General features: G+C 44.0%; 2 protein-coding genes across 2 annotated transcripts; one reads left to right on the plus strand and one right to left on the minus strand.

Moving 5' to 3' along the window:
• Positions 1-5,982: 5,982 nt before the first annotated feature.
• Positions 5,983-17,884, plus strand: LOC106581354 (integral membrane protein 2C). The gene is made up of 6 exons (XM_014163359.3): positions 5,983-6,381; positions 8,267-8,413; positions 8,727-8,915; positions 9,027-9,137; positions 14,758-14,905; positions 16,613-17,884. The coding sequence occupies exons 1-6, from the start codon at positions 6,286-6,288 to the stop codon at positions 16,702-16,704; spliced, it is 783 nt and encodes a 260-aa protein (XP_014018834.1). The 5' UTR covers positions 5,983-6,285; the 3' UTR covers positions 16,705-17,884.
• A 1,960-nt stretch (positions 17,885-19,844) lies between these two features.
• Positions 19,845-21,329, minus strand: LOC106581285 (lysophosphatidic acid receptor 4-like). Its single transcript, XM_014163250.3, has one exon. The coding sequence runs from the start codon at positions 20,996-20,998 to the stop codon at positions 20,093-20,095; it is 906 nt and encodes a 301-aa protein (XP_014018725.2). The 5' UTR covers positions 20,999-21,329; the 3' UTR covers positions 19,845-20,092.
• Positions 21,330-27,069: the final 5,740 nt, after the last annotated feature.

Here is a 27,069-nt window from a genome sequence, read left to right on the forward strand (position 1 = left end):
CCTGTGGTCAGTGTTATTAGTCTCATTGTCCTTTCCTGTATCTGTCTTTGTGCTGAATGTCTGGAAGAGTAAAATAAAACACGTGTTAATGATGCGTTGAGACATCGGTGCTTGTGGGGATTGGGATCAGAATCCGCTTGAATTTGGACGCGCAATGTTCGACTTCAAACAAGGAAGTGAAATGGAATCTATCGTTCTATATTGGGGTAGGCAGTTTTTAGCAACAGCTGTGCTGGACTGTGGTCGACATGGATAATAGTTCTGACGGTACAGGTGGGGATGATGAAAGTCATGGACCTGGATGGTTTATGGTGAAAAAGAATGTCCCTGGTATAAGTGCTGCTGACAGCAGTGGAACTTCTAGTGTTGAGACCGTGAAGGTAGTGGAAAACAAAAGTAATGAAAAATTTTATCATGTTTGATGCGACCACAAGGTCTCATCTACACCCTATTTGATTAACCAATGTCGTTAAAGAGATAGGGAAAGTAACATTAGCCCGATAGACTGTTTATATTCTGTGCTGACCATGTCCAGCATAGGAAGATTCTGAAAATGAAAAGTCAATGGGAAGAAAATCACAAGTCATGTCCCTGGAGCTTCGGCTAGGCTGAGGGGGGTCATTTCTGGGGTTCCACTATCTATGTCCATATATGATATAAAATGTAGAGGGGTTTATAGTGGTTAAAGCCAAAAGGCTGTTCAGTAAGAAAGAGGGGCAGAGAAGTGAAAGCCTGTCAGTATTAATGTTTGAGAAGGTTGTACCTAAGAAAGAACAGATGAGCTTCCTGGCTTTTACTGTTAGAGTTTGTCCCACCTCCATTAAGGTGATTTAAATGACAAAGAATGAGGCTCTGTGCAAAGGAAAGAAAATGTGCCAAGTGTGGAGGGGAACATGATTATGGTGAATGTGGGAACAATGTCAAGGTTAAATGTAATTGTGTGAGGGGACACAACGCCGCATTTGCTGGATGCCAGGTGCAGAAAGAGGCTGGAAAGATATAAAATCACTCATAATGTCTCTTATGCAGAGGCTGCAAGGCAGATTGGTGGAACTATTAGGCAGGATGATGGAGATAACAGGGTTACCGTAAATTCCGGACTATAAGCCGCAACTTTTTTCCCAGGCTTTGAACCTCGCTGCTTAAACAATGAGTCGGCTAATATATGGATTTTTCCCGCTTTCTGTGACATTCTGTGACGTGCTCAGTTTTTTGGCGGCATGAAGCTTTCATTAGACCAATGAAATTGCCGAACGGGTTAAGGTCAAACAACATTTTTGTTTACTGTTTAGATTAAATCGAGCGCTCTCAAACTTCCCATCATTCTGATTACGGTAGTCATTTTGTCACCCTCATCATGGCAAAGACACGGAGAAATGCATATGATGCAGCTTTCAAGTTGAAGGCGATTGATCTGGCTGTTGGAAAAGGAAATAGAGCTGCTGCACGGGAGCTTGGTCTTAATGAGTCGATGATAAGACGTTGGAAACAGCAGCGTGAGGAATTGACTCAGTACAAAAAGACAACTAAAGCTTACTGCTAATTTTTTATTTTTTGTTACAAGCCGTGTTTCGTTAAAGCCTATTTATTTTTGTTACAAGCCGTATTTCGTTGAAGCCTATTTATTTTTGTTACAAACCGTGTTTCGTTAAAGCCTATTTATTTTTGTTACAAGCCGTGTTTCGTTAAAGCCTATTTATTTTTGTTACAAGCTGTATTTCGTTAAAGCCTATTTATTTTTGTTACAAGCCGTGTTTCGTTAAAGCCTATTTATTTTTGTTACAAGCCGTGTTTCGTTAAAGCCTATTTATTTTTGTTACAAGCTGTGTTTCGTTAAAGCCTATTTATTTTTGTTACAAACCGTGTTTCGTTAAAGCCTGTGTAAAGTTCATTTGTTTCAATGTACCGGTAGGCACCTGCGGCTTATAGACATGTGCGGCATATTTATGTTCAAAAGAATATATATTTTTTAATTCAGTGGGTGCGGCTTATATTCAGGTGCGCTTAATAGTCCGGAAATTACAGTACTCCTGGAATAAGTGGACCTACTGTAGGAAATGTTGCTTATGTTGGTCCAGACACGGATACGAGACCTGTTCAGAAATCTTGTGACCTCTCTGATTTTGAGTGCTGCGAATTTATATCTACCAATGAGTGAAGTGGGTGAGAAAAGGAAGGTGGTTCCTTGGTGGACTGAAGAGTGCACTGCGGCTATTCGAGAAAGAAATAGGGCTTACAGAGTGCTTGCGTAGGAATATGACTCCTGAGAATCTAGTTGATTTCCCAGAGAAGAGAGATTTAGTACGTAGGGTCATTAAGTCTGTCAAGAGAAATGATGGAGACAGTTCTGCTATTCAATAGGCAGGGGTACTGAGCTGGGGGATGTATTTCTATGTTGATAAAGATGACTGGAAGAAGCAAGTCCACTGAAATTCCAGTTTTGGTTGTGGGTCAACAAATGGCCGTAACTGATGAAGAAAAAGCTGACTTGTTGGGGAAGACATTTGCTAGGGTACATAGTGGGGTAACTTTGCATGAAGTATATAAAGCAACGCAGGTGTGAGATTTTAAATGCTCATTTTAATGTGTATAAGAAAAGGGATACTGCTGACTCTTCTTTGGATGCTGTTTTTAACCATACATGAGATGCGTTCAGCCTTAATAGGCTGTGGACATAGGGGGAAAGAGGGAATACCTAGTCAGTTCTACAACAGAATGCCTTCATCCTAAATGTGTCTTCCGCATTTAACCCAACCCCTCTGAATCAGAGAGGTGCAGGGGGCTGCCTTAATCTACATCCACGTCTTCGGCGCCCGGGGAACAGTGGGTTAACTGCCTTGCTCAGGGGCAGAGCGACAGATTGTTACCTTGTCAGCTCGGGAATTCGATCCAGCAACCTTTCGGTTACTGGCCCAACACTCTAACCACAGCACCAGGTCATGATCAAATCAAATCAAATTTTATCTGTCACATGCGCCAAACACAACAGGTGTAGACCTTAGAGTGAAATGCTTACTTACAAGCCCTTAACCACCAATGCTTTAAGAAGATAAGAAAAAAGTGTTAAGTAAAAAATAGATAAGTAAAACATTTAACATTTAAAATAAAAGTAACAAATAATTAAACAGCAGCAGTAAAATAACAAGCGAGGCTATATACAGGGGGTACCGGTACAGAGTCAATGTGCGGGGGCACCGGTTAGTCGAGGTAATGGAGGTAATATGTACATGCAGGTAGAGTTAAAGTGACTATGCATAGATTATAAACAGAGAGTAGAAGAAGCATAAAAGAGGGGTCTGGGTAGCCCTTTGATTAGCTGTTCAGGAGTCTTATGGCTTGGGGGTAGAAGCTGTTAAGAAGCCTTTTGGACCTAGACTTGGCACTCCGGTACCGCTTGCCGTGCGGTAGCAGAGAGAACAGTCTATGACTAGGGTGGCTGGAGTCTTTGACAATTTTTAGGGCCTTTCTCTGACACCGCCTGGTATAGAGGTCCTGGATGGCAGGAAGCTTGGCCCCAGTGATGTACTGGGCCGTACGCACTACCCTCTGTAGTGCCTTGTGGCCGGAGGCCGAATAGTTGCCATACCATGCAGTGATGCAACCAGTCAGGATGCTCTCGATGGTGCAGCTGTAGAACCTTTTGAGGATCTGAGGACACATGCCAAATCTTTTCAGTCTCTAGAGGGGGAATAGGCTTTGTCGTGCCCTCTTCACGACTGTCTTAGTGTGTTTGGACCATGATAGTTTGTTGATGTGGACACCAAGGAACTTGAAGCTCTCAACCTGTTCCACTACAGCCCCATCGATGAGAATGGGGGCATGCTCGGTCCTTTTCGTGTAGTCCACAATCATCTCCTTTGTCTTTATCATGTTGAGGGAGAGGTTGTTGTCCTGGCACCACCCAGCCAGGTCTCTGACCTCCTCCCTATAGGCTGTCTCATTGTTGTCGCTGATCAGGCCTACCACTCTTGTGTCATTCGCAAACTTGATGATGGTGTTGGAGTACTGCAAGTAAGCATTTCACTGTAAGGTGAATACCTGTAATACCTGTTGTATTTGGCAAATGTGACTAATACAATTTTATTTTATTTTATTTGTGTCATGCCTGGCCATGCAGTCATGAGTGAACAGAGAGCACAGAAGGGGACTGAGCACGCACCCCTGAGGGGCCCCCGTGTTGAGGATCAGCGGGGCGGATGTGTTGTTCCCTACCCTTACCACCTTGGGGTGGCCTGTCAGGAAGTCCAGGATCCAGTTGAAGAGGGAGGTGTTTAGTCCCAGGGTCCTTAGCTTAGTGATGAGCTTTGAGGGCATTATGGTGTTGAACGCTGAGCTGTAGTCAATGAATAGCATTCTCACATACGTAGGTGTTCCTTTTGTCTGGGTGGGAAAGGTCAGTGTGGAGTGCAATAGAGATTGCATGGTCTGTGGATCTGTAGGGGCGGTGGTTTGGAGTGGTTCTGGGGTTTCTGGGATGATGGTGTTGATGTGAGCCATGACCAGCCTTTCAAAGCACTTCATGGCTACAGACGTGAGCGCTATGGGGTGGTAGTTATTTAGGCAGGTTACCTTAACATTCTTGGGCACAGGGACTATGGTGGTCTGCTTGAAACGTGGATATTACAGACTCGGTCAGGGAGAGGTTGAAAATGTGAGTGAGGACAACTGCCAGTTGGTCCGTGTATGCTCTGAGTACATGCCCTGGTAATCCATCTGGCCTCGTGGCCTTGTGAATGTTGACCTGTTTAAAGGTCTTGCTGTGGAGAGCATGATCACACAGTCGTCCGGAAGAGCTGGTGCTCTCATACATGCTTCAGTGTTGCCTCGAAGCGATTATAGAAAGCATTTAGCTCATCTGGTATGCTCGCGTCACTGGGCAGCTCGCGGCTGGGTTTCCCTTCATAGTCCGTAATAGTTTGCAAGCCCTGCCACATCCGACAAGCGTCAGGGCCGGTGAAGTAGGATTCAATCTTAGTCCTGTTTTGACGCTTTGCCTGTTTGATGGTTTGTCTGAGGGCATGGCTGGATTTCTTATAAGCATCCGGATTAGTGTCCCGCTCATTGAAAGCAGCACACTAACAAGCTCGGTGCGGATGTTGCCTGTAATCCATGGCTTCTGGTTGGGATATGTACGTACGGTCACTGTGGGGACGACGTCATCATTGCACTTATTGATGAAGCTGGTGACTGAGGTGGTATACTCCGCAATGCCGTTGGATGAATCACGGAACATATTCCAGTGTCTGCTAGCAAAACAGTCCTGTAGCATGGCGTCATCTGGCCACTTCCATATTGACCGAGTAACCTGTACTTCCTTTATTTATTTACCCAATTTCGTGGTTTCCAATTGGTAGTTACAGTCTTGTCTCATCACTGCAACTCCTGTATGGACTTGGAGAGGCGAAGGTCGAGAGCCGTGCGTCCTCCAAGCAGGAATCAGGAGGATAGAATTATGGTCAGATTTGCCAAAAAGGGGTTATTTCTGGGGTGGCGCGAGGAAAAAAGGCAGAGGATATAACTTAAGACATTGATGGAGTGGTTGGTGCACGTCAACATCAACTGACCTGTATGGTGGACGGAGAAAATAAGTTCACTTCATCCATGCTACTGTTCTTTAATGAAGAGTCTCTCCTTTTTGAGCTCCAGAGTGGCACAGCGGTCTAAGGCACTGCATCTTGGTACTAGAGGCATCACTACAGACCATGGTTCGATTCTAGGCTGTATCACAACCTGCCGTGACTGGGAGTCCCATAGGGCAGCAGACAATTGGCCCAGCATCGTTTGGGTTAGCTGTCATTGCAAATTATAATTTGTTCTTAACTGACTTTCCTAGTTAAATGAAGGTTATAAATAAAAATTCTCATAAAGTTAGGATTCGAGAGATACCCTGTAAGAGCTTTTTGGGGTCTTTGTGATTTCACAGCCAAGGCGGTGCAAGAAATCCTGTCGGTGAATGTATCTACAGCACAGGCCCCTGAGTCTGTGTAGGGATGTATTTTGGAGTGGACTGTGATTGAAGAAGTGTGACGTGTTTTATTTTCTATGATTTCGTTTCACCCCTTTCCCGAAATGTAATTTTTTTTGTTTCTTATTCAATAAACCATCCAGCTAGTGGCGGTAATACACATTTAACTCCAACCGCCGTTAAACCCCATCGAAGAAGAACAAGACAACCAGATACATTGTATCAGTAACAACAGTAAAGGCTCACATACGAGTAGGGGATCTAGCTACGGTAGCTAGAAGAAACGAAACCCACCCGATTAGTCTTTCACAGGAACAGCAATGGTCAAGATCACTTTCCTGTCCGTCGCGGGTCAGAAAGTCGAGAAGGAGGAGAATGATGGCGAAAAGACCGAAATTCTCATAACCCATCCGATGGTAAGTTAGTGATGCATTTTCGTTGTGTTTGCAACATCATATCGCTTTGTGTGCATTGCCCTTCGATAAAACAGAGCTAGCTGGCGCTACCTCCAATACTTATTTACTCGTGGGCTGTCAAGCGTTTGCGGGGCATTTAACTTGAAATTTACCGGCACACTGAAGAACGCAGCAGGTGCATTTGAACATTATTTGAGGTCAGAGCAGCCATTGGCAGGAAATAAAACGATGTTGTGCGGCTAACAAGCTATTTGTGGAAATGTCGGCACTTTGCCAAATAGCCGATTGAATGAACAAAGGGGAACTGTTAACATTACTATTGAACATAGTTAAGTGGATGTTCTTAGAGAAATTAGCTTTATCAACATCAATTATTTAGGCCAACGTTAGGCTATGAGAATTGAACTCCAATGTGGTCAACATTGGAGTTAAATTAATAGCTGTAAGAACCTAAACCAAGAAGGATCAAGTTATTACTTTTGCTTTAAGCATAAACCTATAATGTTTGCTGTGGATTATGAAGAACTATCTCTTGGCAAATGTGAATGGATTAGAAGAAAAACATGTTTACAAAACACAGGCAGCAGACAAAATGGCAGATGGAGGTTACTACTGCTTGCTATGCAAGTTCATATTTCATAAGCAGCATCACTGTGCCATCAGTAGGCTACAGTTCTCAACTTGTGATGCAGTGGTTTTAGGAAAGCTTCGCTCCCCAGCATCCTGCAGTTTCGAATTCAATCAAATATGCTTTGCTTTCAGTCAGCCACTTGCAGACAGTAATGAGCTACAACTAAAGCCATAGAGGTGTATTTTATCAAAGGTTAGAAGGATGCATCTAAACCAATTAGGGTGTATGTGTGCCTGTTTTTATCTCAGGGGGAAGTTGGCAGTTGCCTATTGGCCATTATCTTCTATAGCGTTTGTTGGAAATGTAGACAGACCATTGTCATGTTCTCAGTCCATGTAAGGCCCTCCTATCTCAATCAGCAGGGAAGGAGAACACTGGTAGCTATCTGCCTCTGTGGGGAGCACATACATACATACATACATACATACATACATACATACATACATACATACATACCCACACACACACAGACAGCGAAAATGATGTGTAGTCTATCCCTTCGTCCTTGTGCATTTTATCTCCTAGTTTATCTTTCAACACAGGTTGTCATAACACCAAGGTTTTTGGTTTGATAGTCTGTGAGCTGTTTTCATACGCAGGCAATAGCAATGTCAGGAGAATTTCACTCCAAGTACCAGCTAAGAATAACTTTCTTTCTTGTCTCCTACGCACAGAGCTCATCCTTCAGGATAAATGTACCTATCCACCCACATAGTTGCACATGTACGGTAGAAAGGATGGTAGAAAGCCAACCCGTGACACGCTGCCAACACACCGGTTGAGCGTGTGGCAGCGGCAGATGGGGTGAGAGACTGGGGGTGGCATTACTCTCCGTCTTAGAAGTGCCACGTTACTAACCACTCTGTCATCCCTCTCTCTGCCACCCACGTTGCTGTTTCCCTGCTAAAACATGCAGATTTATTCCACATACCGTAACTATAGCTGCAGGTTTCAGGATTCACTTTTGTAGTCATCTTTCTATCTAAGAGCAGAAACATAATACTCCTAACCCAACCTGACTTAGTCTGCCCTGTCTTGATGTGACCATAGAATAGCTGTGAATATCCTTTTTACCTGGAGGGGGGGGGTAGATAATTAAGTAAGTAAGCCTTGGGCAAGGAAGCTTTGTCTGAGTTTGTTCATAGCGTGAGGCAGCTTGATGTAGAAGTACACCCCCTGGACAGGACACTAGCCTGGTGTGACGTGTGTGTGCTCATGTATGTGACCCTGTGTGTCTCCCTGTCACCCTGTCAGGAGGATGACGAGGAGCTGGTTCTGCCTCTGCACTCCCAGAGGTCCCCTCTGAATGGCCTATGTTGCCTGACCTCTGGCCTGGTGGTCTTCATGTCTGGCCTGGTGTTGGCCTCCATCTATGTCTACCGCTACTACTTCATACCCCAGGTACCTAGCATCTATATACAGTGTCTCAGTACTGTGACAGTATGAGACAACACTCTGATGATACCACTTAGGCCTATCCTCTATTGTCCTTTCTTTTGATGTGGGATTTGTAAATGTGCTTCCTGGTGTAACTGTCTCTGATGGTGTTGTTATGATGTACATTGGAGATCAGAGTTTTCCATTTGGTTATCAGCACGTTGGTCCTTCTATCCCAGTCGGGGATCATGAAACATTTAATAATAGTAGCGACTGTGATAATGAAGATGATAGTTAGTGATAGCCTTGCTAATGGTTCCCCTGTGCCTTGACCTAGATCCCAGAGGAGAGTCTGTTCCACTGCAGGGTTCGTTATGAGGACTCTGTGTACGCCCCTCTGAGAGGCAGACAGGAGCTGGAGGAGAACGTGGGCATCTACCTAGAAGACAACTATGAGCAGATCAGCGTGCCTGTGCCCCATTTTGGAGGAAGTGACCCTGCTGACATCATCCATGACTTTCACAGGGTGAGGAGTACCGGGCACATGCACACGCGTACACACACCTCTTGTAGGATGGAGAGTCAATCAGCCAGGTTTTTGACAGTTTTAATTAGTTTTCTCTGTCTATGTCACCAGGGACTGACTGCCTACCATGACATCGCTTTGGACAAATGCTATGTCATCGAGCTCAATACCACCATTGTCATGCCCCCACGGAACCTCTGGGAACTGCTGGTCAATGTTAAGGTAACATAAGTCCTCGCTCTCTCTGTCTCTGTCCCTCTCAATTCAAAGGGCTTTATTGGCATTGGAAACATATGTTCACATTGCCAAAGTAAGTGAAATAGATGATAAACAAGTGAAATAAAAAAGTAACAGTAAGCATTACACTCACAAAACATCCAAAGGAAATGGAGACATTTCAATTGTCATTGTCTATATACAGTGTTGTAATGATGTGCAAATAGTTAAAGTAGAAAAGGGAAAATACATAAATATGGGTTGTATTTATGTTACGAGAATTATGTTCTTAAACTGAACTACAATTAAACTACTCAGTCTGCAACCCAGAGTTTGTAAGATTCTGGTTGAATGAAACAGACAGAGTCCCAGCTTACAATAGTCAAAATGTTTATTCACGAGCGCTCTAAAAATTATACAATGCACATAGCCTTTTATACCTCACACGTTTGGTTATGACATACACTTTATAAATGCCCCTCCTCTCGTCTAACCCTGTCACAATGTTCAGGTTCGATAGTTCCTTCGGTTTAACCTGGTTCCTCCATCTTCATGTCTGCAACTGACAAGTCGAGCTCAACAACAGGTCTGCGGTTTGCCCGGTGTCTGACTTACTTCTCTTCTCTGGACACTGTCTCGTTTATAAGGTCAAATCCTTACAGACATGTTCCATTCTAGAATTTGTTAATATTTCTCTAATCTACTTTGAATACATACACACACACACACACACACACACACGGTAAATGTCCCTTTCTATCATTTGGTGTTTAACTCAATAAACGAATGCTTTTGTACAAGTCTTCTCTAACTGGTCGTTGCTTATCATATTCTTCAACATGTTTCCTAATCTACCACAGGCCTAACGGCGCTTTCCCTTCCTAGGTGAGGAAGCCCCCTTCCTGTTCCCAGTTTCACAAATGTCACAATACATTGAGTGGTTGTTTTAACTTTTATCCCTTAACTTATATAATTTCTATATCAATTTACAATTGTGTTTGTTCTTCGCTGGTTGCGATTTTCTTGTGGCAACAGGTCACACATCTTGCTGTTGTAATGGCACACTGTGGAATCGATCAAAATTGGATTTGTTTTCAAACTCTTTGTGGATCTGTGTAATCTGAGGGAAATGTGTCTCTCTAACATGGTCATACATTTGGCAGGAGGTTAGGAAATGCAACTCAGTTTCCAGCTCATTTATTTTGGCAGTGTGCACATGGCCTGTCTTCTCTTGAGAGCCAGGTCTGCCTACGGTGGCCTCTCTCAATAGCAAGGCTATGCTCACTGAGTCTGTACATAGTCAAAGCTTTCCTTAAGTTGGGGTCAGTCACAGTGGTCAGGTATTCTGCCACTGTGTACTCTCTGTTTAGGGCCAAATAGCATTCTAGTTTGTGCAGTTTTTTTTTGCAAATTCTTTCCAATGTGTCAAGTAATTATCTTTTTGTTTTCTCATCATTTGGTTGGGTCTAATTGTGTTGCTGTCCTGGGTCTGTGGGGTCTGTTTGTGTTTGTGAACAGAACCCCAGGACCACCTTGCTTAGGAGACTCTTCTCCAGGTTAATCTCTCTGTAAGTGATGGTTTTGTTATGGAAGGTTTGGGAATCACTTCCTTTTAGGTGGTTGTAGAATTTAACAGCTCTTTATTGGATTTTGATCATTAGCGGGTATTGGCCTAATTCTGCTCTGCATGCATTATTTGGTGTTTTACGTTGTAAACCGAGGATATCTTTGCAGAATTCTGCATGTGGAGTGTCAATTTGGTGTATGTCTCATTTTGTGAATTCTTGGTTGGTGAGCGGACCCCAGACCTCACAACCATAAAGGGCAATGGGTTTTTTAACTGAATCAAGTATTTTTAGTCAGATCCTACTTGGTATGTCGAATTTTATGCTCCTCTTGATGGCGTAGAAGGCCCTTCTTGCCTTGTCTCAGATTGTTCACAGCTTTGTGGAAGTTACCTGTGGTGAGGTAGGTAGAGGTGTGTGTATAGTTTTGTGTGCTCTATGACAACAGTGTCAAGATGGAGTTTGTATTTGTGGTCCTATGAACTGGACCTTTTTTGGAACACCATTATTATTGTCTTACTGAGATTTACTGTCAGGGCCCAGGTCTGACTGAATCTGTGCAGAAGACCTAGGTGCTGCTGTAGGCCCTTCTGGGTTGGACAGAAGCACCAGATCATCAGCAAACAGCAGACATTTGACTTCAGATTCTAGTAGAGTGAGGCCGGGTGCTGCAGACTGTTCTAGTGGCCTCGCCAATTCGTTGATATACAGTGACTTCGGAAAGTATTCAGACCCCTTGACATTTTCAACATTTTGTTATGTTACAGCCTTATTCTAAAATACCCCATAATGACAATGTGAAAAGTTTATTTCTTTCTTGTAAGGTCCCACAGTTGACAGTGCATGTCAGAGCAAAAACCAAGCCATGAGGTTGAAGGAATTGTCCGTAGTGCTCCGAGACAGGATTGTGTCGAGGCACAGATCTGGGGAAGGGTACCAAAACATTTCTGCAGCATTGAAGGTCTCCCAGAACACAGTGGCCTCCATCGTTCTTAATTAGAAGTTTGGAACCACCAAGACTCTTCCTAGAGCTGGCCGCCCGGCCAAACTGAACAATCCGGGGAGAAGGGCCTTGGTCAGGGAGGTGACCAAGAACCCGATGGTCACTCTGACAGAGCTCTGGAGTTCCTCTGTGGAGATGGGAGAACCTTCCAGAAGGACAACCATCTCTGCAGCACTCCACAAATCAGGCCTTATTGGTAGAGTGGCCAGACGGAAGCCACTCTTCATTAAAAGGCACATGACAACCCGCTTGGAGTTTGCCAAAAGGCACCTAAAGGACTCTCTGACCATGAGAAATAAGATTCTCTGGTCTGATGAAACCAAGATTGAACTGTTTGGCCTGAATGCCGAGCGTCATGTCTAGAGGAAACCTGGCACCATCCCTACGGCATGATGGTGGTAGCAGGTTCACCTTCCAACAGGACAACAACCCTAAGTACACTGCCAAGACAAAGCAGAAGTGGCTTCGGGACAAGTCTCTGAATGTCCTTGAGTGGCCCAGCCAGAGCCCGGACTTGAACCCGTTCGAACATCTCTGGAGAGACCTGAAAATAGCTGTGCAGCGACACTCTATCCAACCTGACAGAGCTTGAGAGGATCTGCAGAGAATGGGAGAAACTCACCAAATACATTTGTGCCAAGCTTGTAGCATCATACCCAAGAAGACTTGATGTTTATGTAGATGTCATATTTCAGTTTTATTTTTTATAAATTAGCAAACCTTTCTAAAAACCTATTTGTTTTGTCATTATGGTGTATAGTGTGTAGAATGATGGCACTTTTTTTAAAGCAACTTTTGAATAATGCTGTAACAAAATGGGGGGAAAAGTCAAGGGTTCTGAATACTTTCCGAAGGTACTGTATATATGTGACTCACCACCTGGATTCGGTCTTATGTAGCAAAATGTGAAATGGTGTTTCCTACATTGGATAAAAGTAGAGACTCAGATCTACAAAATGGTATATCATAGACTGCATTTGAGGAACAATGGGAAAGTAATGAATGTTTTGAATGTTTTGGTATCTAGTGAAGAGCTCTTCTTTGTCTAAACCCAGTCAGCATCGTTCACACCCTCTTAAGCTTTAGCCCCACCCATCTAGGAGCGCTTACGTGACGCTCTGGCTGATGATTTGTTTACCTCTGGATAACATGAAAACAGCCTAACCAGCTCTGCTGGCAACAATTTTTAATTATGCTTTTTTGCAGACGTTTACTGACACCGGCCATATTCAACGGGTGTTGTACACGCGTCACGTAACGTTAGCTAACGAGCCAGCCAGCTAACTAATGATAGCTAGTTAAACGACAATGAACATATTGATGGGAGCTAACCAACCAGGTGCAATGTTGGCTAACATTAGGCTCTAACTTGGAAAGCAAACCGCTCTGGGAAACGAATAATAATGTCTGCTAGTTAGCCAGCCAGCTAACATTAGCTTAAGACATATAGCTAGCTAGGTAAACAATGAACCTAGCTAGGTAAACAATGTTTAAGATCACACACATAACGTTAGCTAACGACCCAGACAGCTAACGTTAGCTAGTTAAACAACAATGAACAAAGTGCCAACAATGCCACAGTGCAGGGAGCTAACCAACCAGGTACAATATTAGCTAGCTAACATTAGGCTCTAACTAGAAAAGCAAACGGCTCTGGGAAGGTCTACACCTTTTGTATTCAGCGCATGTGACATAAAATTTGATTTGAAAAAGATTGGAGTAGTGGTTTATCCACACATCTCCGTTTTTGGATAACTTTTCATGTTTAAGTGTAACCACTTCTGGGGAAATTGGAACATTTTATAGATTCTTCAGTTACATTGAGCTGAATTCTGATGTGCTGTTCCTTCTTTTTCCGTTGTGTATTTCTATATTGTTTTAGTGATTCACCATAGGTGTAGGCTCAGGTTTTCTGTGCCTCTGTTTTTGGTTGGATAAGTTTCTGAATTTCATTCTTAGGTTTTTACATTGTTCATCATTCATCAACATTCATCAACGTTCATCAACATTTGTCATTGTTGTTAATGTTCTTAGGTTGTCCGCTTGAAATTGTTAGATTTGATAGGAAAGCTGAGAGGTCAAATATACTGTTTAGGTTTTCTACTGGCAAGTTTACACCTTCACTATTACAGTGAAATGTTTTGTCCAGGAAGTTGTCTGAAAGGGATTGAATTAGTTGTTTTTTGGTAGGTTTCTATACTACTTTCCTTCCATCTATAGCATTTCTTAATATTGTGCAGTTCCTTTGGCTTTGATGCCTCATGATTGAGTATTGCTCTGTTCAGTAGACTGTGATTTTTGCTGTGATCTGGTAGAGGTGTCAGTGTGCTGACTGTGAATGCTCTGAGAGATTGGGTTGAGGTCAGTGATAAAGTAATCTACAGCACTACTGTCAAGGGATGAGCTATCGGTGTACCTACCATAGGAATCTCCTTGAAGCCTACCATTGACTATGTACAGACCCAGCGTGTGACAGAGCTGACAGGAGTTGTGACCCGTTTTTGTTGGTTGTTTTGTCATAGTTGTGTGTAGGGGGGCATATTTGGGAGGGAATGCTGTCACCTCCAGGTAGGTGTTTGTCCCCCTGTGTGCTGAGGGTGTCAGGTTCTTGTCCAGTTCTGTCATTTAGGTTACCACAGACTAGTACATTTCCCTGGGCCTGGAAATGGTTTATCTCCCCCTCTAGGATGGGTGAACCTGTCTTCATTAAAGTATGGGGTTTCTATTGGGGGGATATAGGTAGCACACACAAGGAAATGTTTCTCTGTTGAGATTAATTTCTAGCCAGATGTAAAATGTTCCTGTTTTTACTAATTTTACTGAGTCTCTTCCCTGTTTCACACCTGGTAGTTTGGTGGATGTGACTACCAACTCTCTGTAACCTAGGGGGCAACCAGTGGGTCCATTTCCTCTATACCATGTTTGTTGTAGGATGACGATGTCTGTATTTACAATTTCTTTGATGAAGTCTGGGTTCTTCCTCTCTCCTGTCCCTTCTCTCTCTTTTTCTCTTTCTGAACTCTAACCCTGTCTACCTCCCCCCCTCTCTGTCTTTTAGAAGGGGACGTACCTTCCCCAGACCTACATTATCCAGGAGGAGATGGTTGTGACTGGGAAGGTTCATAACATGCGCCAGCTGGGGCCCTTCATCTACCGCCTGTGTAACGGCAAGGACACATACCGCCTGAAGCGCCACGCCCGCAGACGTAAGTTGGGGAGAGGTGAGGGGGAGGTTCAGAGCTTTGTATAGGGTTGTGCGAGTCACTCAGGGTCTGAATGGTCCACCTACAGTGCCTTGCAAAAGTATTCATCCCCCTTGGCATTTTTCCTATTTTGTTGCATTACAAACTGTAATTTAAATGGATTTTTATTTGGATTTCATGTAATGGACTTACACAAAATAGTCCAAATTGGTGAAGTGAAATAAAAAAAAACAGAAAAGTGGTGCGTACATATGTGTTCACCCTCTTTGCTATGAAGCCCCTAAATAAGATCTGGTGCAACCAATTACCTTCAGAAGTCACATAATTAGATTGCACACAGGTGGACTTTATTTAAGTGTCACATGATCTCAGTATATATACACCTGTTCCAAACGGCCCCAGAGTCTGCAACACCGCTAAGCAAGGGGCACCACCAAGCAAGCGGCACCATGAAGACCAAGGAGCTCTCCAAACAGGTCAGGGACGAAGTTGTGGAGAAGTACAGATCAGGGTTGAGTTATAAAAAAATATCAGAAACTTTGAACATCCCACATAGCACCTTTTAAATCCATTAAACATTTTAAAGAATATGGCGACACAACAAAGCTGCCAAGACGGCCGCCCACCAAATCTCACAGACCAGGCAAGGAGGGAATTAATCAGAGAGGCAACAAAGAGACCAAAGATAACCCTGAAGGAGCTGCAAAGCTCCACAGCGGAGATTGGAGTATCTGTCCATAGGACCACTTTAAGCCATACACTCCAGAGTTTGGCTTTAAGGAATAGTTGCCATAAAAAAAGTAATTGCTTAAAGAAAAAAAATAAGCAAACACGTTTGGTGTTCGCCAAAAGGCATGTGGGAGACTCCCCAAACATATGGAAGAAGGTACTCTGGTCAGATGAGACTGAAATTGAGCTTTTTGACCATCAAGGAAAACGCTATGTCTGGTGCAAATCCAACACCTCTCATCACCCTGAGAACATCATCCCCACAGTGAAGCATAGTGGTGGCAGCATCATGCTGTGGGGATGTTTTTCATCGGCAGGGACTGGGAAACTGGTCAGAATTGAAGGAATGATGGATGATGCTAAATACAGGGCAATTCTTGAGAAACCTGTTTCACTCTTCCAGAGATTTGAGACTGGTTTGGAGGTTCACCTTCCTGCTGGACAATGACCCGAAACATACTGCTAAAGCAACACTCGAGTGGTTTAAGGGGACACATTTAAATGTCTTGGAATGGTCTAGTCAAAGCCCAGACTTCAATCCAATTGAGAATCTGTGGTATGACTTAGATTGCTGTACACCAGCGGAACCCATCCAACTTGAAGGAGCTGTAGCAGTTTTGCCTTGAAGAATGGGCAAAAATCCCAGTGGCTAGATGTGCCAAGCTTATAGAGACATACCCCAAGAGACTTGCAGCTGTAATTGCTGCAAAAGGTGGCTCTACAAAGTATTGACTGGGGTGGTGAATAGTTATGCACGCTCATGTTTAAAAAAAATTTTGGTGTTATTTCTTGTTTGTTTCACAATAAAAAAAAATGTTGCGTCTTCAAAGTGGTAGGCATGTTGTGTAAATCAAATGATACAAACCCCCCAAAAATAAATGTTAAGTCAACAAAATAGGAAAAATGCCAAGGGGAGTGAATACTTTCGCAAGCCACTGTATTCTCTTGTCTAATAAAAGTATTTCACTGTCTGACTTGTAGGCATCAACAAACGGGAAGCGGCGAACTGCCATCGCATCCGCCACTTTGAGAACACGTTTGTGGTTGAGACGGTCATCTGTGATGGAGCGTAAACTGTCATGAACGTCGGGCACGACACCCTAAGGCACAGCCACCTCTCGAGCCACTGTAGCGCATCCCTGTGTAGATACTTTGAATTGTGTTTCAGCTGCACTTTAACTATGGTTTTGTTCCTTTTTTGATACGTTTTACTGTCTCTTAAAAAAAAAAAAAACTTTTTGTAATTGTCAGTAGTGATGTTTTCCTTGTGTTTCCTGGCTGCAATAATACATGTTTTTCTCTGTGATTTACCTTGGATTAAATAGTTTCATGTAGCAGAACCCCTAAACCAATTATGATGGGGGGGTCGACTTAAGAGAACTGTGTGACAGCCTCGGTTGTCAGGGGAGACAACCATTTCCATGTGTTGTCAATGTGAGTTTAATTGATTTCCCTGCTCTTGAAATTACTGCTCGTCCCTGTTAGTTTTGTAATAGGACCCTGTGCTAAGGCAAGAAATCCTGTTCCTCAGCAAACACTCGACCTAATGTTGTGTAGCATCGCTTTCTCTTGCTCTTTGTCTCAGTGTTTCTCTGTCACTGCACCCCTCCTCTTGCTTCTCTCTTTCACCTGGTCTGTCTTCTTCTTTAGCTCAGTCACCCTATCAGACTAAAGTAAAAGAAATGTGAATGTCAGTTTAAGAACGTGTCCCTACAAAGTGAGGTAGACAAATTAGCCATTATTAGTCTTTGCATGTTTGCACCTTTTATTGTAAGTAGACTCTAGAATCATGTACATGACATGAAATACTTGCTCTTCACTTACTGTGTGCAGTTATATGTAATATTATACCAGATTATTTCCAGCCAAGCTGCCATTCCCCCTGTGAAAGCATCAAAGAAAGTTGCTTCCTCCATTTTAATGCCCCTCTTATCACCTCTTCATTATTTGTTCTTTCTTTCTGGGGAGGTTGAGCCACTCCCCCTTCATTTGCACTTTTTATCAATGCTTCTGTGAGTCGTTCTAGTATTCTGTCTTGATTTCCCCCCTGCATGTGTGTTTCTCTGTAAGGAAAAACTGCACTGTTAGAATCTTTTATAAGAGCATGTTTAAAGCCTTGGTCCAGAGTCAGAGACTGGACTAAAGTATTGACTGCTGTAAGGGAGCTTATAATCTGTTAATCTATACCTTAGACTGGTCTGTATATTTTGTCTGCTGGTGAAGTCTTATCTGTGAATAAAGTAGTTAAACACCCGGGGGCTTCTGTCCTTTTCTTTCTAAATAAATGATAGTTGTTATGTATTGTTGGCATCATTGGAACATTTCACTGTCCCGGTTCTCTTTTGGCTCTGTGTATGTGCCACCAGCCTTGTTTCATTGTCTGGAGGTAACGGATCATATCCTTAAGTGTCAGTGGGTGAAAGTGTGAAACCAGACTGTCCTACAGTATGTAGGTTTAAGTGGACAGCTGTGGTATGATATGAGGTAAGGTAAAGTGTAAACAAATCTCATGCACTAACCTGTTTTGGCATAGTGGAAAAGTATGTTATTTTCAGACTTAATTGAGCTGTGTGACCTAGTTTTTATACATGAAAAAGAGGACATGAGAAAAAGGAGATCCTAGTAGGTCCCAGCTAACTTCTACATAGTACTCCCCTTAGGGCAGCACAAGATGTAGAGCCTTTTAGACCATACATATTTCACATTTACATTTACGTCATTTAGCAGATGCTCTTATCCAGAGCGACTTACAGATTGGTGCATTCACTTTATGATATCCAGTGGAACAACCACTTTACAATAATACATCTATATATTTTTATTTTGGGGGGGTGGGTGGGGGGGTTAGAAGGATTACTTTATCCTATCCTAGGTATTCCTTAAAGAGGTGGGGTTTCAGGTGTCTCCGGAAGGTGGTGATTGACTCCGCTGTCCTGGCGTCGTGAGGGAGCTTCTTCCACCATTGGGGTGCCAGAGCAGCGAACAGTTTTGACTGGGCTGAGCGGGAACTGTGCTTCCTCAGAGGTAGGGGGGCCAGCAGGCCAGAGGTGGATGAATGCAGTGCCCTTGTTTGGGTGTAGGGCCTGATCAGAGCCTGAAGGTATGGAGGTGCCGTTCCCCTCACGGCTCCGTAGGCAAGCACCATGGTCTTGTAGCAGATGCGAGCTTCAACTGGAAGCCAGTGGAGTGTGCGGAGGAGCGGGGTGACGTGAGAGAACTTGGGAAGGTTGAACACCAGACGGGCTGCGGCGTTCTGGATGAGTTGTAAGGGTTTGATGGCACAGGCACGGAGCCCCGCCAACAGCGAGTTGCAGTAATCCAGACGGGAGATGACAAGTGTCTGGATTAGGACCTGCGCCGCTTCCTGTGTAAGGCAGGGTCGTACTCTGCGAATGTTGTAGAGCATGATTGGGTCACCGCCTTGATGTTAGCGGAGAATGACAGGGTGTTGTCCAGGGTCACGCCAAGGCTCTTAGCACTCTGGGAGGAGGACACAATGGAGTTGTCAACTGTGATGGCGAGATCATGGAACGGGCAGTCCTTTCCCGGGAGGAAGAGCAGCTCCGTCTTGCCGAGGTTCAGCTTGAGGTGGTGATCCGTCATCCACACTGATATGTCTGCCAGACATGCAGAGATGCGATTCGCCACCTGGTTATCACATAGCCTATATCCAGTCAACATACATTGCTTGATTAGTTTTCTTATGCCCAAAGGCATTGTCTTTTGTAAGATAGCGGCTTTTCGCAGATACTGCGTCAATTCCCCTTTTCTGATGGTTGAGGGATAAGCGTTGCAAAGGAGTGACCCCACCTGTTGGAAGACAATGGCCCAAAGGATGAATTTATTTGCATGCCACCTTTACACTGGCTTTCCTGTACTAGACTCCATAGTGACTCCTTATTTACAGTCTGTCTGCCATATAGCATGGACACAGATGCCCCTCCATGTGGCAGGGCTCTGAGCTATTGGATGGTTGCTGCTGCCTGCCTGGCTCCTCATCCAGGATCCTCATGAATTATCAACAAATTCACATGACTGTCTGATGTTTGAACCACTCAACAGTGGGAAATGTTGGGCACCCGGCCCTCCATGTGGATGAAAGCCTTAGTTATTGTCAGTACTTTTGGAAAAGGGACTGTGGTTGATGTGCAAAACCTACATTCAGTAAATGTCAATGACTTCAGTCTTATTAACCATCAAAATCACATGAAGATACCGTTGGAAAGTGTTTATTAAATAAAACCTATTATATGAGCACATCTTAAAAGTACAGATGAGTGCAATTCAATTTACAGAAGAAGAGATGAACTGTTACAAAAAAAGAAAACTAATGCCATTTGGCAAAAATAGAATTGAACATTTAACTATAAATTGTGTAATATTTAGGAACACATGTTGACGCAGTTACCTCAAACTATCTCCACTGGCAGTCGTTTCTCACTGTGTCCTCCCTAATCTACTTTAATCTGATCTGGCCAGAGAAACCTCTACGTCACAACGCTCTTTCTTCTTCCAGAAAGCATCTAAAGAGAAGTAGTACAACAGTGGATCTAGACAACAGTTGATGCTGGCCAGACAGAACATGGGCATGATAGCCTTCCTGATACTGAGCGTCACCACGATGGAGGAGGGCAGGAAGAAGACAATAAACATCAGAAGGTTGATGGTGAAGATCAGCATGACGTTCATCTTATTGTTGACCCTGGCGGCATCGCTGAGGTGCCTGTGTAGCGTCCAGGACACCATGGCGGTGGAGACCACGTTGACCCCCAGCATGGCAAACACCAGCCCGTACTGCACGTAACCAGCTATCTGCACATTCAATGCACATTCTTGAGTAAATTCAAAGCATTTGTCAGTGGCGTTACAGCTCTTCATCTGACTAATGAAGTAGAGGGCCTCTGGGATGTTGACCACCACGATCAGGACCCAGATGAAGACACAGGCCTTCCAGGCATTGGTGGTGGTGCGGATGTGGCGGGTTCTTAGAGGGTAGACCACAGCCAGCAGCCTGTCCAGGCCAATGAATGTAATGAAGACGGCGCTGGAGCGGATGTTGTTGCGGAACAGCATGGTGGTGGCCGTGCAGGCCTGGATGCCCAGGGGCCAGGTGCCTGTGGTGTAGAAGTAGACTCGGGTGGGCAGGGAGAGCACCAGCAGCAGGTCAGACAGAGCCAGGTGGCTCATGAAGACAGCGCTGGAGGATTTGAGGCCGTGGCGGCGGAGCAGAACCCACAGTGACACGGCGTTGAGCGGCAGGCCCAGCACCATCACACAGCCGTACACCGCGGCAGAGGCGGTATACACTGCATTCACACAACTCAGCTCCGGAGCACTGTCCTCTAAGGTATCGTTGGTGTTGTTCATGGTGCTGTACTGTATCTCTGCTCCTTTAAGACAGACACAGCTGTGTGTGTCTGTGCGTGTGAACTGAAAAGAGACAGAAACCACAACAAACCTGCAACTCAGTGCTCTGGTTTCCACTTCCTAGCAGAGACTCTGTTTTTGAAATAGTGTTGAAATAGGTGTTGAAACAGGAAGTGAGCGTACTTTTTTTCTTCTCAGCAAGGGCCTCCCATTCTATCTGCTAATCTGTTTGAAGACTCTTGATAACGTGAATCCTTTTTGCGTAACAAGTTTAAATGAGTCACCCAGTAAAATACTACTTGAGTAAAAGTCTAAAAGTATTTGGTTTTAAATATACTTAAGTATCAAAAGTACATGTAATTGCTCAAATATACTTCAGTATCAAAAGTACAAGTAAAAGTGTAAATCATTTAAAAATCCCTTATATTAAGCAAACCAGACGGCAGTATTTTCTTGTGTTTTCAATTTACGGATCACCAGAGGCACACAACACTCAGACATAACTTACAAACAAAACATTTGTGTTTGTGAGTCCGCCAGATCATAGGCAGTAGGGCTGACCAAGGATGTTCTCTTGATAAGTGAGTGAATTGGACCATTTTCCTGTCCTGCTAAGCATTGACGAGTACTTTTGGGTGTCAGGGAAAATGTATAGAGTAAGAAGTACATTATTTTCTTTAGGAATGTAGTGAAGTAAAAGTAGTCAAAAATATAAATAGTATAGTAAAGTACAGATACCCCAAAAACTACTTAAGTAGTACTTTACACCACCGAGAGAGGGTGGATTACATCTGAGCGGTCCATATCTGAACAATGTATAATTATGTATATGCTTCAATTGCCCTGGTCCAAGATGGCTTAGCAGTCATACGTCCTTTGTCCTCATATATATATATATATATATATATATATATTCTTTTTTTCTTCCCATATCTTTATATTACATTTTTTTCTTCTAAAAATTCAACTTCAAAACACTCTCCTGCAACCCGCCTCACCAAATGTGGTGTGAATCTGTTTGTTTCTTTTAAAAGTATTATTCACCTCAAATCTGAAATCCACAACAGAAGCTAGCCAGAAGTTAGCAGTTCACTAGCTAACGTTAGTATTCTGCTAACCGCGGCTAGCGGTCATCAGCTATCCTTTAGCTCGGAAAGCTATCGCCAGTTTTGTACAACGCGACTCAGACCAGAGCATACCGGACCTATTTTCTCTCCATATCCCCTGATTCCTACGCAAGCTCTGGACATTTACACCTGGATCTTGCAGCTAACAAGTTGCTATCCGAGTGACTATTGGCTAACGTCGGTCCCGGAGCAAACGCCAATTATCCCGGAGCTAGCCAGCTGAAGAGTTCCATCAGCCACTCCTGGGCTACAATCACCTATCCGGACCCGTTTTACTGCCGATGCAGAGCCCCACCAGGCCTTCACGACTGGACTACTAACGTTATCTGCCCGAGGGAGTTATTCAACTGGCCCCTCCGTCGCGACGTAACCTGAACGCCCATATGCTAACTGCGGCCCATTATTCGTTAGCTGTCTTGAGCATATCGGCTGCTAGCTGAATTGGTCTATCGAACAATTTTCCTGGGCCACTATAACTATAACTATTTTGCCAATTGGATTGGTCCCCTCTACCAGACGGAACCCCACTAATCTACCGACGGAAACGCACGAGGTGGCTAAAAACAGACCTCCGTCTTCTGCTAGCTTGCCCGGCTAGCTGTCTGAATCGCCGTGACCCCAACCAACCTCACTACTCACTGGACCCTTATGATCACTCGGCTAAGCATGCGTCTCCTTAATGTCAATATGCCTTGTCCATTGCTGTTCTGGTTAGTGTTTATTGGCTTAGTTCACTGTAGAGCCTCTAGCCCTGCTCAATATACCTTATCCAACCCTTCAGTTCCACCACCCACACATGCGATGACATTACCTGGTTTCAATGATGTTTCTAGAGACAATATCTCTCTCATCATTACTCAATGCCTAGGTTTACCTCCACTGTATTCACATGCTACCATACCTCTGTCTGTACATTATACCTTGAATCTATTTTATCGCCCCCAGAAACCTGCTCCTTTTACTGTCTGTTCCGGTCATCCTAGACGACCAATTCTCATAGCTTTTAGCCGTACCCTTATCCTACTCCGCCTCTGTTCCTCTGGCGATGTAGAGGTTAATCCAGGCCCTGCAGTGCCTAGCTCCACTCCTATTTCCCAGACGCTCTCTTTTGTTGACTTCTGTAACCGTAAAAGCCTTGGTTTCATGCATGTTAACATTAGAAGCCTCCTCCCTAAGTTTGTTTTATTGACTGCTTTAGCACACTCTGCCAACCTGGATGTCCTAGCCATGTCTGAATCCTAGCTTAGGAAGACCACCAAAAACTCTGAAATCTCCATCCCTAAATAGAATGGCCAAAGGGGGCGGTGTTGCAATCTACTGCAGAGATAACCTGCAGAGTTCTGTCCTACTGTCCAGGTCTGTACCCAAACAATTTGAACTTCTACTTTTAAAAATCCACCTCTCTAAAAAGAAGTCTCTCACCGTTGCCGCTTACTATAGACCCCCCTCTGCCCCCAGCTGTGCTCTGGACACCATATGTGAACTGATTGCCCCCCATCTATCTTCAGAGATCGTGCTGCTAGGTGACCTAAACTGGGACATGCTTAACACCACGGCCATCCTACGATCTAAGTTTGTTGCCCTCAATCTCACACAAATTATCAATGAACCTACCAGGTACAACCCCAAACCCGTAAACACGGCACCCTCATAGATATCATCCTAACCAACCTGCCCTCTAAATACACCTCTGCTGTTTTCAACCAAGATCTCAGCGATCACTACTTCATTGCCTGTATCCATAATGGGTCCGCGGTCAAACGACCTCCACTCATCACTGTCAAACGCTCCCTGAAACACTTCAGCGGGCAGGCCTTTCTAATTGACCTGGCCCGGGTATCCTGGAAGGATATTGACCTCATCCCGTCAGTAGAGGATGCCTGGTTATTCTTTAAAAATGCCTTCCTCACCATCTTAAATAAGCATGCCCCATTCAAGAAATTTAGAACCAGGAACAGATATAGCCCTTGGTTCTCTCCAGACCTGACTGCCCTTAACCAGCACAAAAACATCCTGTGGCGTTCTGCATTAGCATCAAACAGCCCCCGTGATATGCAACTTTTCAGGGAAGTTAGAAACCAATATACACAGGCAGTTAGAAAAGCCAAGGCTAGCTTTTTCAAGCAGAAATTTGCTTCCTGTAACACAAACTCAAAAAAGTTCTGGGACACTGTAAAGTCCATGGAGAATAAGAGCACCTCCTCCCAGCTGCCCACTGCACTGACGATAGGAAACTCTGTCACCACTGATAAATCTACTATAATTGAGAATTTCAATAAGCATTTTTCTACGGCTGGCCACGCTTTCCACCTGGCTACCCCTACCCCGATCAAAAGCACTGCACCCCCCCACAGCAACTCGCCCAAGCCTTCCCCATTTCTCCTTCTCCCAAATCCAGTCAGCTGATGTTCTGAAAGAGCTGCAAAATCTGGACCCCTACAAATCAGCTGGGCTAGACAATCTGGACCCTTTCTTTCTAAAATTCTCTGCCGAAATTGTTGCAACCCCTATTACTAGCCTGTTCAACCTCTCTTTCGTGTTGTCTGAGATTCCCAAAGATTGGAAAGCAGCTGTGGTCATCCCCCTCTTCAAAGGGGGGACACACTCTTGACCCAAACTGCTACCGACCTATATCTATCCTACCTTGCCTTTCTAATGTCTTCGAAAGCCAAGTCAACAAACAGATTACCGACCATTTCGAATCCCACCGTACCTTCTCCACTATGCAATCTGGTTTCAGAGCTGGTCATGGGTGCACCTCAGCCACGCTCAAGGTCCTAAACGATATCTTAACCGCCATCAATAAGAAACAATACTGTGCAGCCGTATTCATTGACCTGGTCAAGGCTTTCGACTCTGTCAATCCCCACATCCTCATCAGCAGACTCAACAGCCTCGGTTTCTCAAATGATTGCCTCGCCTGGTTCACCAACTACTTTTCCGATAGAGTTCAGTGTGTCAAATCGGAGGACCTGTTGTCCGGGCCTCTGGCAGTCTCTATGGGAGTGCCACAGGGTTCAATTCTTGGGCCAACTCTTTTCTCTGTATACATCAATGATGTCGCTCTTGCTGCTGGTGAGTCTCTGATCCACCTCTACGCAGACGACACCATTCTGTATACTACTGGCCCTTCTTTGGGCACTGTGTTAATAACCCTCCAGACGAGCTTCAATGCCATACAACTCTCCTTCCGTAGCCTCCAACTGCTCTTAAATACAAGTAAAACTAAATGCATGCTCTTCAACCGATCGCTGCCTACACCTGCTCGCCCGCCCAGCATCACTACTCTGGACGGTTCTGACTTAGAATATGTGGACAACTACAAATACCTAGGTGTCTGGTTAGACTGTAAACTCTCCTTCCAGAGCCACATCAAACATCACCAATCCAAAGTTAAATCTAGAATTGGCAACAAAGCATCCTTCACTCATGCTGCCAAACATACCCTTGTAAAACTGACCATCCTACCGATCCTCGACTTCGGCGATGTCATTTACAAAATAGCCTCCAACACCCTACTCAACAAATTGGATGCAGTCTATCACAGTGCCATCCGTTTTGTCACCAAAGCCCCATATACTACCCACCACTGCGACCTGTACGCTCTCATTGGCTGGCTCTCGCTTCATACTCGTCGCCAAACCCACTGGTTCCAGGTCATCTACAAGACCCTGCTAGGTAAAGTCCCGCCTTATCTCAGCTCGCTGGTCACCATAGCAGCACCCACCCGTAGCACGCGCTCCAGCAGGTATATTTCACTGGTCACCCCCAGGGCCAATTCCTCCTTTGGCCGCCTCTCCTTCCAGTTCTCTGCTGCCAATGACTGGAACGAACTACAAAAATCTCTGAAACTGAAAACACTTATCTCCCTCACCAGCTTTAAGCACCAGCTGTCAGAGCAGCTCACAGATCACTGCACATGTACATAGCCCATCTATAAATAGCCCAAACAATTACCTCTTCCCCTACTGTATTTATTTATTTATTTTGCTCCCTTGCACCCCAGTACTTCTACTTTGCACATTCACCTACCGTAAATTTACAATTCCAGTGTTTTTAATCGGCTATATTGTATTTACTTCGCCACCGTGGCCTTTTTATTGCCTTTACCTCCCTTATCTCACCTCATTTGCTCACATTGTATATAGACTTGTTTTTGTACTGTATTATTGACTGTATGTTTGTTTTACTCCATGTGTAACTCTGTTGTTGTATGTGTCGAACTGCTTTGCTTTATCTTGGCCAGGTCGCAATTGTAAATGAGAACTTCTTCTCAACTTGCCTACCTGGTTAAACAAAGGTAAAATTAAAAAATTAAAAAAAAATGTTTTTAAATTATGTATGAATAAATTACAAGACTCAGGGTTGTAAATCCCATGCCTTTTGTTGATCAGATTAGCTAAGCGTTAGATATGCCTCTATGGATCTCAGCCTCCCAAAGGGCAATACTTGAATGAGGTCACAGGTGTGATGAGCGAGAATACAATGGAACATAAACTTGAAGGTTGGATGATTGATTTGAAAACGTGTTGACCAGTGTTGGGTTCTGAGAATATGAAATATAGTTATTCATGTCACTGATGGAGTGCTGAGGTTTAGAGGGTCTACACCAGAAGTTAATGGTTTTAGGAGAAAGGTATATACAGTCGTGGCCAAAAGTTTTGAGAATGACACAAATATTAATTTCCACAAAGTTTGCTGCTTCAGTGTCTTTAGATATTTTTGTCAGATGTTACTATTTCATACTGAAGTATAATTACAAGCATTTCATAAGTGTCAAAGGATTTTATTGACAATTACATTAAGTTAATAAAAAGAGTCAATATTTGCAGTGTTGACCCTTCTTTTTCAAGACCTCTGCAATCCGCCCTGGCATGCTGTCAATTAACTTCTGGGCCTCATCCTGACTGATGGCAGCTCATTCTTGCATAATAAATGCTTGGA

This window comes from Salmo salar, chromosome 20 (assembly GCF_965601325.2).
Source record: "Salmo salar chromosome 20, fSalSal1, whole genome shotgun sequence".
NCBI lineage: Eukaryota > Metazoa > Chordata > Actinopteri > Salmoniformes > Salmonidae > Salmo > Salmo salar.